Raw genomic sequence first — 22227 nt, forward strand, 5'->3', positions numbered from 1 at the left:
CCTATTTCCAGGGATTTTCCAAGCCTCGTGAGGTCACGAGTTGAAAATAAAACGCGCTCGATATTTATAAAAGGAGATATCTGAGCTGTGGGAAAAATGTAGACCAATAAACTGATAGATAAAAAATAGAAAAAATTAAAATTTTGATTTGTGGTATCTCGAGAAAAAAATTGTGATGTACAATTTGTTCAACTCGTACATTTTGTCATAATATTAAAGAATTGCATCACGGTGTTCATAATTGAAAAATTTAAATTATGTAGAAGATAAATTACTTTATATTTGTCTACTACATTTGTATTTCATATTTAAATTCAAATAAAAGAATTTAACATGTGTTTTATCTTAGTTTAGTGCATACAGTTATGTATGACTTTACTGCTAAATAAATACACTGCTTTAACTATAAATAACTTTTATATCATATTTTATACGATTATAACGTCATATTTTTATGACTTTAAGGTTCAGTTTCATTATATATATTATTAGTAGGATCTTTTATGAACATAATGATTGCTATCTAAATATATTATGTGATGCCATTATAAATTAAAAGATGGCACGAGAGAAAAAAATTAAATATATAATTTCATTAAAAAAATGAGAAAGATGTTTCGATTAAAGACAAAAAATAATTTATCCTCATAATTTTTCATCTTTATATATTTAAACAAAGAGAAATAAAGTCTTTGTATTATATTGTGTTCATTAATAAAAATCGAAGAATATTTCAAACTTTTGAACAATAGTTCTTTGAATAAACAAATCACGTTGTTTTGCAATCTAAAATTTTCGATACATTCAAATTTTCGAACAAATCTAATAAAGATTACTTCAATTGTATCAATTTTTAATTTCGTAATTGAAGAAAATTGATTAATTAAAAAAAATTTAATCCAATGATTGAATTAGAAAATAAACAAAAACAAAACTCAACCTATATATTTCATGTTTTGTTTCCGACGATAAAAAACATTAAATTCTGTTTCTGTTAGAGAATTTATTGTATTTCATACAATAGTTAATTTTTCTTCAAACAAAACGAGCTTCGAGTCAAAAAGTATTGGTTTCCATCCAAATTTATTAGAACATAGCAAATATAAAAAGAGGATGTTGGAAAGGTGAAAAAATACTGACAAATAACTATAAAAATGAATCAAAAAAAAAAAAAAAAGAAAATAATAAATAATATTACGTTTGATGTTAACATTTCGAATTGCTTTTAAATGTTTCTTTTTTGACTTTTTTTCTTCTTCATTTTGAAATCAATTTCATATAATCTGGGATATTGTTTTCTTTCGATCAATTTTTCGTAATATTGGAGAAAAGCAATAGAGATGCAGAGAAATCTTTTCAAACAGTTGAATTTTAAATAGAATCAGAAAGGACGAAATATATATTGGAAGAATCGATGTGCGGACGAGGAAAAAGTATTAATGGAAATGAAAGTCTCGGTCACGGGTAAATATCGGATTAATGAAATTAAATTTGGATATTTGAAAATGAATTTAATATTCGACACAATGTCGAGAGAGATGAAAGTCAGGACAGAGATATTGGTTGAATTTTAATGTCTTTGTATATTTTCCATAAAAAATAAAATATTAAATATAAAATAAAAGATAGAAAATTGTTTCTATTTTTTTAATAAATATACATTTTCGTATTCATAGAAAATATTGTATAAACAATTTATTAATTGAATAATAAATAATAATTTATTAATGATTATATTTTTAATATGGTTTCATATATTATAGATTCGTTTCAACAAAGTCTTACAAAATTCAAGTTAATACCTTTTAAATTAATATGTCTTTGTTGAAAGTAGGTTAATACTTTTTTATATGAAACCACATTATGCATCGATTAATGCATTAAAAGATATAAGTGAACGAAAAGAACATATTCAGCCTTCCATATATAATAATCCCTGTATATTTATTTATGAAAAAATTACTAACATTATATCCTTTTTTTACATCGTGCAATTTTTCATTCGAATTTTATAAAATAATTTTATAAATATAATAAAATAAAAAAAAACTTTTTTAAACTCTATATTATATATAACATAAAATATTCATACTCTGAAACAAAACAAAAAAATTTACTTCCATTTTTTAATAATAATTCAGAAATATTTTATAAAAAATAAATTTATTATTTTTTCTCTCTTCCTTTTTCTCTCTTTTTTTCTCTCCTTTCCTCCTTCCCTTCCTCCTCCTCCTCTCTCTCTCTCTCTCTCTCTATTTCTATCTATCTATTTATCTATCTATCAAAAATCATTTCATGAACAATTAAACATCATTTTAATATTTTTTATGATATCTTATTTTTTCACATCTTGGAGCATCATTTGTCTTCGAAACCCGAAGAACACGTTCCCTTCTCGACACGTGGAAACCTATATCCTACCCAGGTGTTGTCAGTAAGGTCACGTTTCCGCTCTTTTTCGTAGGCCGTGACGACTAATCGATAGAGCAAACTGTTGATTCTGACCCGGACATGATTCCGGATTTTGCGGGCCACGGTGACTATATCAATCTTGGAAATCAATGAAATTCGAGCATCGTCACCGATCAATATCACGCTTAAAGATCGTTTCTTCTTTCCCTTCGAGAAGAGGAATTAATTTTATGAAATTATTTTTGAAAAGATTAGATGTTTCAAGAGATTTGAAGATGTTTCATAGAAATATCCAAAATATAGTATTTTGGAATTGAGAATTTTCGAGAAGAAAAATTAATTTTAGATGGAGGTTAATTATCGAAGGATAATGGTACGATTGTTTGAAATTGTAGATGATATTTGTATCGTTATTTTAATTATTAATTATTATTTCTTTTCATTTCTTTCTATTACTTTCTCTCGAAACAATTGTCTCGATTATTATATTCAAGATCAGTTCTTAAATTTGAATCGAATTAAACTTAGTAAAAAAATTTCCAAGCAGTTAAATATTCGATGGAAGATCAAAAAATTCTCATGTAAAATAATCTTTCATATTGAAGAAATTTTTTTTTTTATTTTTTTAGAAATTTCAGTTTTTAATTTGAAAAAATCTCGAAAGAACGTCTCACAAAAATCAATATCTCAGCCATGATTGCAGATTAAAACAGTAGTTTCCCATTTCGAAAATTTATCACTAAATTTCTCGACTATTCATCTTCGTTATTCATTTGTGTTGCTTTTAAGAGAAATTCGAATGGAATTCTGTGATTGGTAAAAAGTATTTACCAGTGAATGGAACGATATAGATGAAGGTTGAAAAGTTTTAATGAAACTCCTGTCGTTTGATGTGTTATTCCGATTATGATAGATTGTTGGCGGGATCGAGAACTTTTTAGAGAAATGAAGGAATGTTTCGATGAATTCCTGTTCGTTGTAATTTCTGAATAGATTTATGGAATTTTGGGTATTTCTTTGGGAAGGAAATTATTCCTGCAATTTATGCGTTCCCAATTTATTATATTATCATTGATATGACGTTTTTTTAAATTCAAAGATAAATAATTTATATTATGTAATAGAAAAATATATATTTAAAAAAATTCGAAGAAATTTTTATATTAAAAAGAGATTAAAATTTTACATAAAACTCGCATCTTCAAATCTTAATATTATTGATTGTCGATCGAGAACATCCCAATTCTTTATCTCTGATTCCAATTTTCACTTCGATCTCGAATCAAACTTTGATTTATCAAACGAGAGAGAATAAAAGACGCATCACGTTCTTTTATTTTCTAAAAATAGAAATCCAGTGAAAAAGAAATCCCAGATTCTTTCTCCTTTCTTCCCATTTTCTGTTTCACAACGTCCTTTGTCAATTCATCTTCCTCGTCTTCAATCTCGTCGAGAGAGGGACGAGAAGGTTTCCTTCCTATTTTTGGCAATTCCCCTAAAATTTTGTTCAAAAAGCTTGTTGTACACATTAATATCGAGCCAACCAACCCCCATATCAAATCGATAGAGCTTAAGACCGTGAAAGGTTGACAGAGCCACGTCCCTTCGTTGTTAACTGCTCCCTCTTCACCCTTTGTGCACACACCTTGATTCGTTTAAACGTATTTCGCGCTTGACAGATTGTTTTCTTAGACGTGACAGAGGGACGTATTCTATGGATGTAGTATTTGCTTTCTAAAATCGTTTCGATTGCATGAGATGTTTGAGAAACGAAGTGGAAGATGAATGATTTAATTATTAACGTTTGGGATAGATTGTTATAGATGGTTTGAGCTAAAAACATGACTACATTAATATATTCGTGTGTACAAAAAAATTATATAATTTTCTAACAGTAAATTGAAATTGGCTCTAATTTTTCATAATTAGTATGCAAATGATAAGTTATATTTTTAGATGTCGTAAGGATTTCGAATTCTTCTTTTTTGAGCATGTTTTTAGACATGTTTTCTAATTTTTTTAATTCTTATTTTTATATGTTATTAATTATTTTCTTACTTTAGTTTTATGTTAATAAATTTCTTGATATTCTGAAATATTCATAATATGTGTACACTTAAAATTAATAATTGTTTAAAACATTGCATTATCAGAATTAAACTCTATATTGGATTATTCCTTTATTCAGTTATTTTATAATGGAATGTAGATCCATTAGATTTGATAAATTAAAAAAGTTTACAAAAAAAAGTTACTTACATCCATTTTCAGAGTACATTTTTGTGGTCCATACTGAACTTTCCAGTCGGTGGTTAGGAGGTCGAATCCTGCTGCAACCATTATTTCTTCTAATTAAACAGCTGAATCAACAACTTTCTTTGTGAGTAATTCATCGTTAAGCATCGAGCATTAATTATATATCAAAATAATAAGATAAAAATCTAGATGTACTTCTTTTTTTTTTTATAGCACATATATCCATATAACACACGTGCACTTAATGATTGTTCCCATTTAATGTTTCCGGATATAATTCGTTTCCAATAAAAATAATGTTTTATTGTAGGTATTGTTGCAGAGAAATTATATTTATTATTACAGATAATATAAAGTAACAGCTTAATACTTATTATTACATATCAGTTAAAATATGTGTAGCTACATCCACTCCATTCCACTTCATTAATATTACACTCACCAATATATTATCACCCATTAATATTGTTATATTAGCAAGCAAATTCCTGAATATTTTCATGATGAAATTTATTTTAACGATATTTAAAAATTTTAAATAATATATTCTTAAATGCATATCAATATATAAATTAATTTATTTTAACTTTGCAATATATTTTCCCATTCGTGAAGATATAAAATTCTTGACAATTTTTAAGTTCTTCGAGTTTTTCATTAAATTTCCTCGTTATATCGATGTTCTCTCTTATTTTTCCAAATAAAGATTCTCGAGATGTAATTGTTAACATGATATTCCTCTAATTTGGTACACGAACAGATTGGATTTTACCATACTCGAGAGGAATTATTAATTGCACGATATGCAGATGCTTTTGTTGGCGAGATTTGACGATCGATTGGTGTAAATTATCGACGAGCCATAGAGATTTATTTATTCCTCTTGGAAACCTCCATTTGTATTCTTAATTAATAAGTTCGAATTGTCTTGATAAAATCGGTTTCAGTAAAAAATAATCAACACAGTATCAATGATTATCCGTTGTCTCGTTAACGTTTGCGAGATAATTGTATTTGAAGATAGGGAAATTGGAAGAACAGGAAAATTATGGAAGAATTATAAGAGTAGATTTATAGAAAAATGAAATTTAGCGATGTTAAATTAAAAGTAATTACGAATTATTAAGATACGTTATTCAATATGAAGAATTCGTCTGGCAGAATTTTTTAATGTAATTATGGAAAATATATTTGTATATGTATAAATTGTAAATTAAAATGTAAATGTAAATTAAAAAGTACTATCGAAAATTAATTTGATAGCGAACAATGGATAAAGAGGGAAAAGAAAATAGAAATTGATGTTTTATAAATATTAAAACATTCTTTTTTTTCGTATCATTTAATCGAATTTCTGTTAGAAGAGATATTAGCAAAAATAGCTCATTATCATAGTAATATTATCTCCAACATTTGCACAGACTAATCAAAGGATTTATTCAACGATTTTTCATTATAAAGTCATTATTTACACATGAAAATATTTTTTCTTTCTTTTTTTTCTTCGAATCATTTGTTTGTTTTAGACAAGTTTTTCTATTTTTTTTTTTAAATAATTTGATTCAAGTCTATCTTTGATATTTAAATCTTTAATTGAATATCGAGTTGTGCATATTTATTTTAAGATAACATTCAATGGTATGTAATAGTATTTATAGTTCCTCAATTGCTAATTTCAAAAGATAGTTTTTTTTATGATAATAGTTTGAGTATCTTTATATTAAATAATAGATAAATTTAAATAATATTCATTATTTAATATTACTACATTAATATTATTACATATCGATCCACAATGTATTACATTAACTAAGATTTTAATTCATTTAAAATTTACAATAAAAAGATAAAACTGTCACAGAAATGTTATCTTAAAAATTGATTTTCTGTAGATAATTTGGGTTCTTTAGGAGGTTCTTTCGAGAGGAAATTCCATTGTTAAATCTTTTCGAAGCGAGTTTTTATTTTTATCGAAAAAAGTTTTAAATGTTTTATTTAACAATCATTTGTATCTTAAGTGAGAGTCATACTTCGATCAGTTTCTTAGAATTTTTTCAGATTTTTATAATAAAAAAATAAGTTGCCTATAAATATTTTGAAAAAAGTATCTACAGAGGGTTAATATATTTAATTTTAGCCTAATTTTAGTTATTTCTCTTTCTCTTTTTTTTTTTTTATTTTTATATTTCTATTTCACGTTTATATTCTTTTCTTTTCGATCAATTTTATCTCCAGTATTTTATCCATCAATTTTATCTTGATTAAATTTTTTTATTGAATTCATAAATTCATATTTATTTTAATATATATAAAAATTCATATTCTTATGAATTCGTTTATTCACGAAGGAATATTTACACGGTGTAAATATTCCAACATGAAATGTTAATTGATTTCAAGGAATAATTTATTGTACGTCGAGATTTGAGATTTTTCATCAATTTTTTTTCTCAAAATTTTATATTGATTATATTTTCTTTTTTTTTTTAATTTATAGATTATCATTATATAGAATAAACAACTATCAACAACTAAGCATAAATTAATTAATAATCGCCAGATTTTTAAAAATCTAAATTTATCAAAATTTCTTTTATTCCATTTTATGATAATTCTTCAATTATAAATCAAATACACGAAGAATCGTAATAATCTCGATGATTGTTCACAAATCTCATCATTTCAACGATCGAAACATTATTCAACATAGTCTTCATCAATCTACCCTTATCTACCTAACCTTCACACCTGTTCCTCCATTATTTCCCCTCCTTTTTTTCTCAGCGAACAGCTTTCATGGAGGACTTCTTTTTTTTTTTCTGTCTCCTCGGAGACATTAATCAAAAAGTGGAGCTTCTGTTTGTTTACGTCAGTTCAAAACAGCTCCTTCGATGGAAAAATGTACCTCGTTTCGCTTTTATCCCAACATCCTCCCTCTAATTTTTTCTCCCTTCTTTGAGGATTTACTAAAGAATCATTTTGAATATATCGAGGAAATAAGAAATTCGCGATTGGTCGCGAAAAACTGGATTCATCGTGATTGAAAAGTTCTTTAAAAGAAATGAGGAATGAGATTTCATTGTTAGCATTCGTTGCTGATTGGAATAATGTTCGTGAGTTTTGGGATTCTGGGATTATAAGAAGATGAATTTTAAAATTATTTTCTTATAGATTTCGATTGAAGAGGAATGAATTTAATAAATAATTTTGTGAGACATTGAATTTTTGAATTATTTTTAATTTTGATTGTTAAAAAAAATTTCTAAATAGGAGGTCAATTTTTTTTTTATTTCTTTTTAATCATTTCGGAATCTTTAAACTTTTCTATCACATTCTGAGTTCTCAATGGCAAAGTGATTAACGTACAAATTATGAGTTAAAAATAATTTCTATTATTATAAGGATATGAATTATGAAATTTATGTTCAATATGATTGAATATATATTTATGTTATTTCATATTAGAATTAATTATAATAGAATTATTATATTATACTCATAGAACAATTATAGAATTATCATATTAAATGGAATTACAGAATTATTGTATTTTACAATTAATAGAATTATTATACAATTATATTATTATAGAATTGCTGCCATTATTAATATAATAATTAAATTTAAATTAATAATATTTATTCTAGAAATATTTTTAGAGAATTAATAATATTTATTCTAGAAATATTATTAATTCTCTAAAAATATTGGAATATCTAAATTTCTAGATAAGAATAAATCATAGATATTCTTTTTCTTTCTTTCATCTTGTACCCTGTTTTGTTAAAATAGTTATTCAAATTTCTGTCCCATTTATTAATAACATTGGCGTTGTATCAGAGCAAACAGGAAAAGACAATTTTCCATCCCAGTCGAGAATCATGAAAGGAGGACATCGATTGACATACATGGTTTCGAAACGTGGTTCATATCGTGATTTAATTTCGAACTTAATTAGTCCTCCGTCATTCTGTTAAAAATTTCGTGATTGACATTCATTACGAGATTCTATAACGAAATTCTATGTAATAATACTGCTTTTCAAATATCTCGAAAATTATAACAATAGTTATAAAGAAAAAAATTGTAATATCAATTTTTATCTGATATAAAATATTAGGATCATAATTTTTAACATTTTTCGTGTTTCTAGTATGGCATACAATCATTTTTATCAATTATTATTTCACAAATAATTAACAACAAATTAAATCATTACAATTATATAACTTATGTTTCGATAATTTTACCAAATATCCAGATTATTTTCAGAATTTTTGTATACAAATATTTTAAATAAATTCCAGTTATTCTCAATTTCATTCATATTCAAAAGAGTTGTTTCATCATAGAAATATAATAAAAAATAATAAGATATTATTATATATATGTATATTAATATGTACACGATTATAAAATTAATAATTGATAAAACTTCCAATTTTAAAAACACGAGAAAATAGTTGAAAATTGTAAACAATTCTAATTTTCCTTTTAACCAGGATTATCCCAATACAACGTATTTAAAAACTCATAAAAATCGAAAATGACGTTTCTACACAATTATCGATTTTCACAAATTTCTCAGAAGAAGAAACAACCATACGTTTCATCCGCCATAGAATAGAAAATCCTTGTAACGCGTACGTTCACGCCACCCTGTATTGAATAACGTTAACGAGATTTCACGCGTATAGAATCGACGTCTACGAAGTGCAGAGCCGAAAGACAAAGGGTTGGGTGTATCGACACGTTCCTATAATCGACAGACTGTTAAAATTTTCTTTGTGGCGATGAGAGTGACACTAGGTGATCCCTTTGTCGGCCGCACATGATTGTTCACGGTTGTTGCTCGGTTGCTAGGTGTGTTCACACCAGTCTTTACGATGGTCTTTCAACCCTCTTGAATGGCTTATCCGTGTTCCTTTTAGCTGCAACACTTGTTGACCGATATTTTTTTATCGCGTACCATTATGTTCAGTAATAATATCGTAGAGAGATCCAATTGGGGCAATGTGGAGAAATAAAAATTCTCATTAGAGTGTTTTGATGTGTTTCTCGCAATTTTACTTCACACTATTTTTAATTTTAATAAAAAAATTAATTTTAATAATAATAATTGAGTTTTTGAAAAATTTATTTCAATTGGAAAATGGGTATATCATATGATATAATTGTATTTATTATAGCAGTTGTATATTGATTAATTAAATTCAAATATATTAAATAGTTATATCGGTAGATATAATCTCTTCTTAACTTTTTAAAGTGTAGAATATTGGAAGAATTTAAAAAGTGATTAAAATGAACCTAAAGGTATCAAGGAACATTAAATTGATGAAATAAAATTTAATGAAGTTTATCTTTTCAAAAGTTAAGATAATTAACAAAATTCTACGAAGATGATTGACTTAGATAGTTAATAAAGAACGATCTTTCTTTTCAATCGTAATTAGATCCTTCCTTCGTGTATATTCTTAATTTTCAAATTTCAATTCTGAATTACGTTTTTGTCTGGAAATCTTTCGTAGAATAATTAATTCCGTGAATATTTTGATAATTTCGTATCTTCTTTTACAATTACCTTAAAAGAATTTTAAATATTAATTTCAAAGATTTTAATAAGATAATGAAATTTTCTTTAGAAGATAATAAAAGATAAAAATAATTTTCGTTCAATTTAAAAGAAAGTTATATTATTAGATAATATCTAAAATTATTATTTTATAAATTATTATGAAAAATTACTTAACGAGTGGTGAAAACAAATTTCTTGCATGTTAAAATTCATCGACGTTTCTTGATGGTCGAATTGCGTGATGTATTAAGGTTCACCAAGTTGTAAGTTCTAGGTCTTGTGAGAAATCTAACATCTAATCTAAATTTTATTGGCTAATTTATTTAATTTTATATAAAAATGTGCATAAATTTAAGAAATATCTCAGTGATGCTAATAGAAAAAGAAAAATTTGAAAAATTTAATATCATTCGTATTGCATTTATTTTCAATAAATACGAGAATAAGTAGAGAAATATTTTTCTATACGGGGTTTAATTTCAAATTTTGAAAAAAAATTGAATGTTATATTATTGTAGTCGATAATGAATATTGTAAAAGTTGAAATCTACTTTATGAAACTTGGAGGAACTTTTTAAAAATTCTTTCTTGTGAAAGCCATGAAATTTGATGTTTGTGTAATGATGAAATTTTTTGAAGAAGACGCGTATACGGATTAAAAAGAGACGAACGACACGGAAAATGGAAAACCCACGTAACACAGTTGCGAAAAAATATATAAAATTCGTGGTAAAGGTAATGGAAAGAAATCGTTTTGTGTAAACAGAGTTAGGAATAACTGGTTGCCTCCAAGATAGATTTTACGAAGATGTGTTTGTTTAAAAGTAATGTAAAATCATCAAATCATCGTTTCTTTTCTAATAAATAAAAAATAAAATTTTAAAGAGGATGAACGAAAATATTTACAATTACTTACAACTAATTGAAATTAGTTTGACAAATATTTTTCTTTATTAGAAATTTCACAAATTTTATAGCAATAAAGTATTCCATTGTATCGCGAGGACTTTATTAAATTTTTCTAAATTTTGAATTTTAATATTAAAATTAAAATTAAATTAAATAATTGTAACATTAATTCAAAAATCATTGGATGTATTAATCTTTATTATAAAGATTTTTTATAAAGATAGATAGTACATTTATCAAGTGGACAAATACAGGTTGATTATATACGTTCTCATATTTCTTGTTCCATGTTTCAACAGTATATGTTGATATTTTCATATTTCGATTATTCTTTTGTATTCCTTTGGTATTTTTCAAGTGTTGAGTGTATGAATAAAATATTGATTTTTAACATCCTTTGAAGAACAGCTTTTTTTAAATAAGAAATATTAAAATTTTGTATTTTAAATTTTGAATTTTTTTTTTTATTTTTATAAAATTCAAGTATCATTTTAAATTTTCTTAACACAGCAACATCCTTTGGTATAAACTGAAAATGTACCGGTAATTGGTGTAGAAGAGCAAGATTGCCAAGTAATCGATATTGATAATTAAATTTAATTGACAAAGGGAAACACGTTCCATTGAATCGTTAAATCGTTTATCTATATTGTTCATATCGATATATCTTCAATACAGAAATTTTTCAGAAAGTAGAGTTTCTCTTATCAAATGGAAATTCGAATATGTACGAATTGATATTTTCTACAGTATAATCTACAATCGCATTGTCAAAAAATCGCAGACACAGTTATCGACGAATCTTTCATCTACGAATTCGGTTCACAAATCTTTTCAATTATCGACAATCCTTCGAACGACGAGTTTTCGACATATGGCTTGAAATTCAACTGCCTTTCAATTCAACATTCTCTTTCAGTCACTATTGTTTCTTCATTCCAATAGAAAGAAAAAAAATTGGTGAAAAAACACAAGAAAAAGTGAATATTGTAAAATATAATGGTATGCAGAAACATAAGATAAAGATAAGAGAAAATGATGTATAAAATTCATTTCATTTCTACATTTGATAACATATTAATAATACATTGAATTTCAAGATGTTCAATAAATAAATGCATTGATATTTTTATGTTACTAATCATAAGCAGAAGAAGGATATATATATCTATAAAAATTTATAGAGAGAGAGAGAGAAAGTTGATTCAATTAATATTTATATCAAAAATTTTATGTAAGAATGATAGATATTATTTAAGATTTTCTAGGTACTAACTATACTACCAAAAGATTAAATTTTTCCAAAATTATCATGAATTTCTAATGTGATATTTCATTTAATTAATAAAACAAATAAATAAATAAAAAGATACATATTAATATGATATATAGTGTATTAAAATGATTAATAATGAAATTAATAATTATAGAAAAATCGTAATCTAATTCTACAATGACCATTGATTACTTAAAACAAAGAAATTTACTATAATAAATAATATAATAGTAATATTAATGTTTAAATAAGTTTGCATACTTGCATTCTATTCTGAGAAATCACTTTATCACATCATTCTATCGAATCATCGTGAGAGTTCACCTACTCACACAATCGATCCTAAATTTTTATTTTCCACGACGAATCTGCTTTGTAATTGAAACAGACGTAGATAATTAAAGGAGAATCATGGTTCATCAGAACACACGTCGACCTTAATTCCTTATATCTTGCGTGTCTTATGCCTCCAACGCATTTTGCAACACAAATTACACGTGTCTGAATATTCTCAAAAGGAATTCCTCCTCCTCTTCCTCCTCCTCCCCTCCCCTCTCTCTCTCGGATCCGTTTAACGATTCGCGATACCAAAGCGTGAATAACACACGCGTGTACAGTGTTTCACGGCTCGTAACAAAGCTGGTTTCAGATATAGTTTATATACTTTGTATGATATGGCAGGAAATTAATGAGATTCCTCGCACAAAATAAGATTACTTTGTATCGTCGATCGTTGCTTCGATAAATTCAGTTCCTTATGGCACTTATTTATATCAATAATGGATTAATAATATCCTAGGAAATTATATACTCTTTTTTTTTTATTGATGAACATTTTATCGATAGTGCTTCGATATTATAATATTATAGTAGAATGGCATGGTAGGAACTTCGAAATTGCTTGATTATCAAATATGCCAGGTTATTGGATCGTATGTCTGATGGAGAAAGAAAAAAATGATTGATATAGCAATGCAATTTTTTAAATTATATATGCATAATGCAATTCGTTAATAAAAATAAGGATATTAGTATATTCATATACTAAAAACAGGAGTTGTCACATATTATTATAATCTTATAACGTTAAACTGTTTTAATATTATTTAATTTCTGCACTCTTTGGCGATATTTTGATGTAGCTATAAATTAAGTAATTTATAATATAGATGGTAAACGCTTCAAAACGCTTACAGTCGACTTGCTCTTAACTTAGTTAATGCTTTTCCCTTTTTCACCAAAGATATTCACCTACTTTCGCATTACTACACTACTATTTTCATACAGATAACAATGGTTTACTTTATATTTTTGAAAAAATTATCACTAGGTTAAATATTTACTAGGTTAAAGCAAAATATTACTAGCAGGCTTTAAAAAATTTTATTTACAAATTTCATATTTCTTTTCTTACTACATAATAATAATCATTTAAAAATTTATTGGATATTTAATATAAATGAGTGCAATATTGTAAATATAAATATATTTTATAATTTCTAAAAAAATTTTGGTGCACAGAAATATTTTTCTTCTCATTCTTTTACAATTTTTCCACGAAGAACTATGCGTTTTTCCGCTTTTATTCAAATTACACCCTTTTCTCAACTAATCAACTTTTCAATATGGACGAAAAACTCGCGACGAACTATCTCATTTGTGTGTAAAATTTACGAAACCATAATAACCGGACCAAAGTCGATATTGGATATCGGCGTTCGTGCAACTAATTGAAATATTTGCCGATATTTGATCGAATGTTTAACATGCATTGCATCAAGTTTAAAAGTTTTGCGGTCACGTCGTGTAACCAGCGTCCTCTTTATCATAACCACTTATATATGCGATATTTATTCAAATATATATCGCAAGAGAATATTGGAAAACACCTTCTGTTTCACTCGTTCAATTTAATTTTATACGATAGATTTAAAGTACAAACGTTCATATTTTCTTTTTAAAAAATGGTGATATAATGGTAGAATGCGAGGGTAGTAAAAATATTTGCATCGTAGCATAAATATTTTATGTTTTACTTCAATTTTAGTATACATGGTTAAAAACAACATGGTTCAAATATACGATTCCTTGTATTATTTGTTTTAAAAATTTATTTATATGTTGTTTTATTTCTTTCATACAAGATTTTAAGTTTCATATTTTTAATATAAATTATTCAAGCGCAATTCAGCCTCCACTAATCCTTAAAGTTTCTATGTTATCAAGATATCAACTTCTTTCCTTTTCAAACAATCTCTAAAGTAGAATCAAACTCTTAATAAATTTTACATAAACTATAAATCAGTATGTAATCTAGAAAACAGAAATAATATATCAAGTTTTGCAAAATTATACATCACATTCTAACTTTTCTGAAAAGTTTACTTCTCACTTGGAACTTTAAATATTTCAAAATATCGTAAAATATCTTGCAGTAATAAATATACAGTTTAAAAAAAATCTAAAAGAGAAGTTCTGATAAATAAATAAATAAAAAAGAAATACTGAAACAAATAGAAACGAATGCCTCATTCGTTAGTCGATATTCAATCCACTGTCGCAAGCAAAGAGAATAAAACAATGAAGCAAAGTTTAAAAAAAAATATTCCACAACGTTTCCAGTCTCTTTTTTCGAATTTATCCTCAATAATCTTCTCAAACTGTTACGCGATACGTTTGAATCGTTAAATGATTAAAATTAAAATAACAAAGTATTTCTTTTTCTTTTTTTTTTTTTTTAATTCATTCACTAATTTATTTTTCTTCGAGAGAAACTGAAGGAGGAAGGTTTGGTACGATATCAGTGCCATCTAGGCGATTCAATTAGGCTCGATCAATCTAGATCGTTTGATATCAGGGATGAAAAAGGGTTCTTGTAAGTCGTTAAGTCTGTGGCAGACACGATCTTGTTGGATAAGCTTATCGCGAATGATGGAGGATCGTTTAGAAAATTGTGATTAAGCTGATCTTAATCATTTTCAGATAGATTTTTTTGAATATTGAAACAATATTACAATAGTATAATAATACACTATAGAAAAAACATAGAAAAAACATAGAAAATAGAGAGAATAATTTTCAAAATGAGATTTCAATAAAATTTCCAAAATTTTTCAAAAATTTAACAATTTTAAATGAAATAATAATAAAATATGATAATAAATTATGATAATAAAATAAAATTGATATATTTGGAGAATATCTTAGTAATCTACATATCGTAAAGCTTGTGGTCGATACTAACAATACTTCTCTTTTAGGTATCCATACATTTGTGATACACGTATCATAAAAAATCAATTGTGTGACATTGACAGCCACCAATAAAAAGATTGATGGCACAGAAGGCAGAAAGTTGTGAATAGACGGTTTCCAATAATACTTTTATAGGATCTTCATGGATGGAACGTTGAATTTAGATACGCGGAATGGCTCGTGTAAGCTCGTTCAAGCGTCTAATAGTTCTTGTAGATGTGAGCATCTCGGATTCTAAAGCTACTTGGATGGAACGCCTCGCTTTCAGATGCCATTAACGTGAGGGGAAGTTTATAACGAAGTTTTGAACGATACCTACGCATTTTCTTAAATGTAACTTGAATTACAAAGTCGAGGAGGATCGTGGATGAGGATCTTTTTGTCAAAGAAAAGAAATGATTAAAAATTATATCTTTTTATATCTAAATAATTATAATTTGCTAATTTATAACAGTACTAATGAATTTTAACGATTTTAAAAATTTATAATTTCTGTTTTAATTAATTAATTAATGGAATGAAGAAGAGGTATATAATATGAGTCTTACATTTTTTATTTTGTAATTACTATAACAATAATTATTGTTTTATCCAGAAGAATTAATAATTTGTAAATCGTAGTATAAATTAATATAAATATGCATAATATTTTATGCATACATGTTTAATATAATTCGTTAAATCGTTGATCACGTGATATTATAACGCGATACAATATTTCTATAAAATACTAATAATCGTGTTTGGTTTGGGAAACCTCAGGAAGTGGTTTGGCGGTTTTAGAGTACGTGAGACCACTAATGAACGAGCTGTCATCGATAATAATTCATCCATCATGTTTGAGATCATGAATCAATTTAAAAGCAAAAGGTAAATTATGGATGAAATTTTTCTTATTATTTCCACGTAAAGAATAAATTAATTAAAATAATTCACCAGAGATTCCTTTCGGTTCGAAATAGAATAGAATTTTCATTTAGATACTTGTTTTAGGATTTTCTTTTTATAAAACTATAATAAAAAATTTTATGATAATAACAAAATTATTGTATGAATAATTTTGAGCAATATTTTAATATATGTATTAAAAAAAATCACATAATAAGTAAAAAATATTGAAAAATATTGAAACGTGTCACTAAATTGTGTCGAATATTTTATATTTTATATTAATATTTTTCAAAATATGTCACTTCAGTTCCATCGATTAATCAATATATCTATTCAAAGCTTCTCAAGAAACGAAGCCAATATCCAATAGAATCCCACCGAATTTCCGTAAATTTAATCAATTCAAAATCTATCGAACAGCGCAAAATAAAAGAAATTACAAAAAAGGGATGGTCCAGTTTCGCTCCGCTTTCATCAATTTTCCAAGACACCGTTTGGTAACGCTCTTTGAATTTTAAGCATGTCAAAGGAGGGTCAAATTACAGAGAGAGGCACGTCTAGTCGTGGAAAATCACCTGTACCATAGTCCTGGCCGATTTCCGCCCGCTCTTAATTGACTTCCGACACGTGGAGACGGTTGGGCTACGCGAACGCCGATTTCTAGTCGCGTTAATCTCCCCGCCATTTCAACTCGAGTATTAATGGAAGTGTTCGCGAGAGATGCTCAATAATGTTCGTATCGTATCGTTCAAAAATATCCGAATTATAAATATCACGTTTATCTTCGAATAACTTTTATTTTGAACGATTGAAATTGAATGATCGAACGGTTCAAACTGATTTTTATTCATTTTTTGCTGTTTACATACGCGCAACTTGTTGAATGTTGAACTAGGCAGCAAATAATTCCGCAAGAAATGAGTAATAAAATTCATCGAATTGATGATAATATATAATATCGACGAATGAAATATCAATTTCGTGGAGTACATGGGACGATGTTAACCCAATTTTTATAAATTTCCGCGAAAATTATACATATTATATGTTCTATAAGAGGAGAAGAAATTGCTGAATAGTAACACGAGCCTCTTTATACAGAAATTTCAAGTGGAGTATCAATATTTGCTCGAGCACAATGAGAAGAGCAATTTATTGTCATAAAATACTTATAATACGGAACATCGAACGGACAGATGTAAAAAAGAGAAAAAGAGAAAGATTGTTCATTTAATTTCAATTAAATTTTTCGATAAGTTTAAAGGGCGATTGAATCGATACGAGAAACGTATAAATAAAATATTACACGTTCGAAACTTTCGTGCGTTTGTATACGATTTTGTAAATATTAAAATTTAAACGTTCCAACGATGCCCTTGTTACGATACATCAATAAAGAAAATCGGAATGAAATCGATGGAATATTAGTTTCATTGTAGACAATATCGAGACGAGATTTGAACAGAGAATTTAATTTCAACGAAACGATATTCCACCTTTCTTCATTTGCAAATGAAGAGGAAAATGACAGAATAAATCGAAAAATAGAATCCGTGGAAAAGTTGATAAAAATTTACATGTTGGTATTTTTGAACGTGCAATTTTTATTTATAAAAGGATCTAAACGTCAACTAGGTTTTCTGCTTTTGTTTTACAAATTTTGTGAATGAACAAATGAATTCTGTAATTGTATTTTCTCTGAAAAATAAGTTATTTAATATAAATTTGATTGATACGTGACAGAGAAAAATATCGGATATTAAAGAAGGGAATTTTTATATTCGTTTATTACACGAATTTCCTGATACTTTATTTTTTTTTTTCTCTAAAAAATATATACTTCAATTTTTCGTTACTGTACGTGAAATTTTTCTCGGAAACTAAATTATTTTCTGCGTATTCGTATTTTATTCATGGTTCAAAAAATATTTAGATTTCTAGGTATTAATGTTTTTTTTTTTTTTTTAATTCTTCATCATTATTTTATTTCTCTTTCTACAATTTCTATAAGAAATTTTTTTTTTTTTTTCTCTAAAAAATATATACTTCAATTTTTCGTTACGGTACGTGAAATTTTTCTCGGAAACTAAATTATTTGCTGGGTATTCGTATTGTATTCATGGGTTAAAAAATTTTTAGGTTTCTAGGGATTAATTTTTTTTTTTTTTTCTCTAAAAAATATATACTTCAATTTTTCGTTACGGTACGTGAAATTTTTCTCGGAAACTAAATTATTTGCTGGGTATTCGTATTTTATTCATGGTTCAAAAAATATTTAGATTTCTTGGTTTTAATGTTTTTTTTTTTTTTTTAATTCTTCATCATTATTTTATTTCTCTTTCTACAATTTCTATAAGAAATTTTTTTTTTCTTGATTTCATACATCATTTTATTTCTAAATATCTAAACATCGTCAAAAATTTCACTTAAATTTATCTTAATTATTCCCTTATTCTCCTATCAGTGTTTCTCAATCTTTTTTAGTTAGTAGCGAAACATTTTAAAATCAATTATTTATAAAATCAATATTTATAAATATCATTAATAAATATCAAGCGTCTTTCATGAGTCAAATTAAATTAAATTTTATTCTCACGATTGAGAAACCCTGTTTTCTACCAACTAGATTCTCGATTGATCGAAATGCCCAAGCCGTAGAAACGAGTATAGAATCGCGTGTTACTGAAATTGAATGAGTTTGTAAATGGACCGGCTCGAATGTAAAGGCATTCATCCATTACACCCGATGAACAATATCGTCTGGAAGCGATAGTGTAACAGTGTTCAAAGAACAGGAATTATGGCGACTAATTGTTTATGGTCTTGGATTGATGGTATGGCGCTTGCATTTAACAGATACCGCAAAAATATGCGAGCAATTTCGTACGAGATCTAATTATATCGTGATTTAAGAGACTATTAAACGAAATTACCTTTCCCCATATGCTCATGTGCACAGTTATTTTAACAGCGCAAAGTGCGATATGTTGTCGCTGAGTTCTAACGTTCCGTGATGTGATTATTTTCCAACTCGATATATCAAAGAATCTTTTCGATAAATTCACTCGCTCGCCTAAACTAGATCCCATTAATTTTCCCTCGAAATCGATTCAAACCCTCACCCCAAATAAATAAAAAATTTATTTTCAACGAGATATAATCAACTCTAATTTACGCTCATTATAATACGTACGTAATAATTTTCAGAGATCGTGCATCGTCCCAAAGTACCATATTTATGCCACGAATCACTCTAAAACGACACGCAACATCGTATCAACGGAACCGCACCGGGTGTTACACTTTGTCTCGATCGTTTGACGCGACCATAACCGGCCGAGCGTGTAATAAATCCGCTTCAACGCTTGGTTTTATTACCCGCTCGTTTCAACCAAGATCCATCAGAGCGATTTTCCGCGATATTCGAGAATATCCCCTGCGCATTCAACAATGGGAAAATCCAATAAACCTCCAATGGCGGGGAATATTTAAACGGGGAGGAATCAAACGGGCTTTTTTACCACGGTTTTCCACCCTCATCGACGATTATTTCGTTATTCAACGCGATACGGCCAATTAAGCTTACACGCGCGACAACTCGGTTACTACTCCCCTTACAGGGGTAAGGGTGGACTGTAGGGGGTGGAGGAACACGCGTGGAAATTGATTCGCCTCGTAGCTTCCTCGTGGAAGGACTCGTGTTGAAGCTCGTGTGGATAAAGAGTTACGGTATTATGTTGTGCGGGGGCAGATTAGATTAGGTTGATTATCTCGATCCTCTGAATTTTGAGTTTGAGTTGCAGATTATGCGTATTTTGAAAGTTGAGTTATTTGGAATTCTTTCGTTTCTTGTTAGGATTCAATATTTGTGTGGATATGATCGAAATTTTGGAAAAATTTGGGGGGGGAAATTGTGTTTTTATATCGTCGATATTAAATATGATCGAAAATAAAGTAATGTTAATTTTATTCCTTAAATTTTAAAAATTATTTTTAATAATTTTTTAAAATTTAAATTAGTTTAGTTATAATTGTTAAGATTACAGATTACAGATAAATATGATTTCGATAGCTTTTTCTCTGATAGTATTGTCATATTGTCAATCATACATTCAAACGCAATTCAAATGGTGGTAATTCCATTGTAGCTCCATCGAATTATATCGGATATCAATGACGATAATTGATAAGATTGATATACAGAGTTGCATCGATATCTGTCGATCAATAACTTTATATTTCCTTTTGCTCTCCTTTTATATCCTATAATAAATTGTTTTAGACCATATTTAAGAAGCTAGTTGTTCTTTTTTTTTTTTGGCTTTCAATTGATTTTAGGAAGTTAGATAAGTTAAATATAATGCAATTACCAAGTTTTAATTAGGTCTGCTTCATCGTTGTTCCTCTTAATTTTTGAAATTAATTCTGGCTTATTGATTAAACGTCATAGTGAAGAAAAATTGAAATGAATATTTTACATGTTTTATAAGTACTTCGTTACTATATAATCTCTTTTACTTTTTTTATTAAGATAGAACAGATAAAATTAAATTTCTATAACGAACGATTTAAGTAAAATAGATGAACAAGTTAATAATAAATGGAAAAATAATATTTTTCAATTTAATTTATTCTTATACGTATGTTTAGATATATCCATATAAATTTTTCTTCATTAGATCTCAACTTTATTCTCATTTTCTTCAAATTCTTGAAATCTTATATTTTACATTCAATCACAATAATAATCTTTCAGAAAGGGATGAATAATCTGAACCATAAATTTTAAAAGTATAAAAACTCTTAGCAAACATAAAACCAGAATTTCTCGCAAAGGAACAATATTTTCAATTGAAATCTGTCATGCATGTGGCCCTGAATATTTCTCCATTTTCTTCTCCCATTTTCGTTCAGAGTATTTCTTCTTCCATTTTCGTTCAATCCATTAACACGTGAGTTCGTGTTTTTCACCGAATGAAGCGCGAGAAGCACGATTAAAAATAGCAAACGCACATTCGGGGAAAGAATACCTCTTCGTTTTTACGTTTAAATAATATTCACTGTTCGCGAAGAGAAATCGTTTTTTTTTCCACGATTGAAATGGGGGCGGTCGAAAGAATGGAAAGCATACGGTTTGAAAGGGCGCAAAACCGATTGGCAAAGGATAATTCCTCGAATGGTAATGGAACATCGAAATTGAATCGTTCACGAAGATACAAGATTATACACGCGTAGGTGTTGCGCCTACGCTTAACATGTAATTAACGTATAATCGATCCGGATCTGGATGGAACAATGTATTGGAATGAAACAAAGAAATCAAAAATGTTTTAATTGAATGGTTTCCTAACAATGAAAGAAAATATATTGCGCCAGAAATAGCTTGTGAATTTTTAAAATTAATTAAGTTTGAAGTTTTAATCTTTCGTTTCTTCTTTATTCAATTTTTTCATTTCTTAATTCCTATTTGTATCATATTATTAATTGGAATAATTTTTCTTTCTCGTCTTCTCTTCACTCGTGTTTACGAATTTATTGATATTTTAAAATCAACATGTAAAACATTTAGAATAAAAATTAGATTAAATATACTTGAAACTTTTTCATCCAAAATTTATCTTCATATTGTAGGAAATATTATTTGCTGAAA

General features: G+C 27.2%; 1 protein-coding gene across 1 annotated transcript in view; it reads left to right on the top strand.

Annotated features, from left to right (window-relative positions):
* Nucleotides 1–22227, top strand: part of LOC102678131 — a 135820-nt gene that overhangs the window by 43561 nt on the left and 70032 nt on the right. Inside the window, 1 exon segment of the mRNA XM_031512721.1 lies at nt 4684–4792. Within this exon segment, the coding sequence (XP_031368581.1) occupies nt 4684–4792 (109 nt within the window).

This window comes from Apis dorsata, unplaced genomic scaffold (genome assembly GCF_000469605.1).
Source record: "Apis dorsata unplaced genomic scaffold, Apis dorsata 1.3 scaffold_514, whole genome shotgun sequence".
Taxonomy (NCBI): domain Eukaryota; kingdom Metazoa; phylum Arthropoda; class Insecta; order Hymenoptera; family Apidae; genus Apis; species Apis dorsata.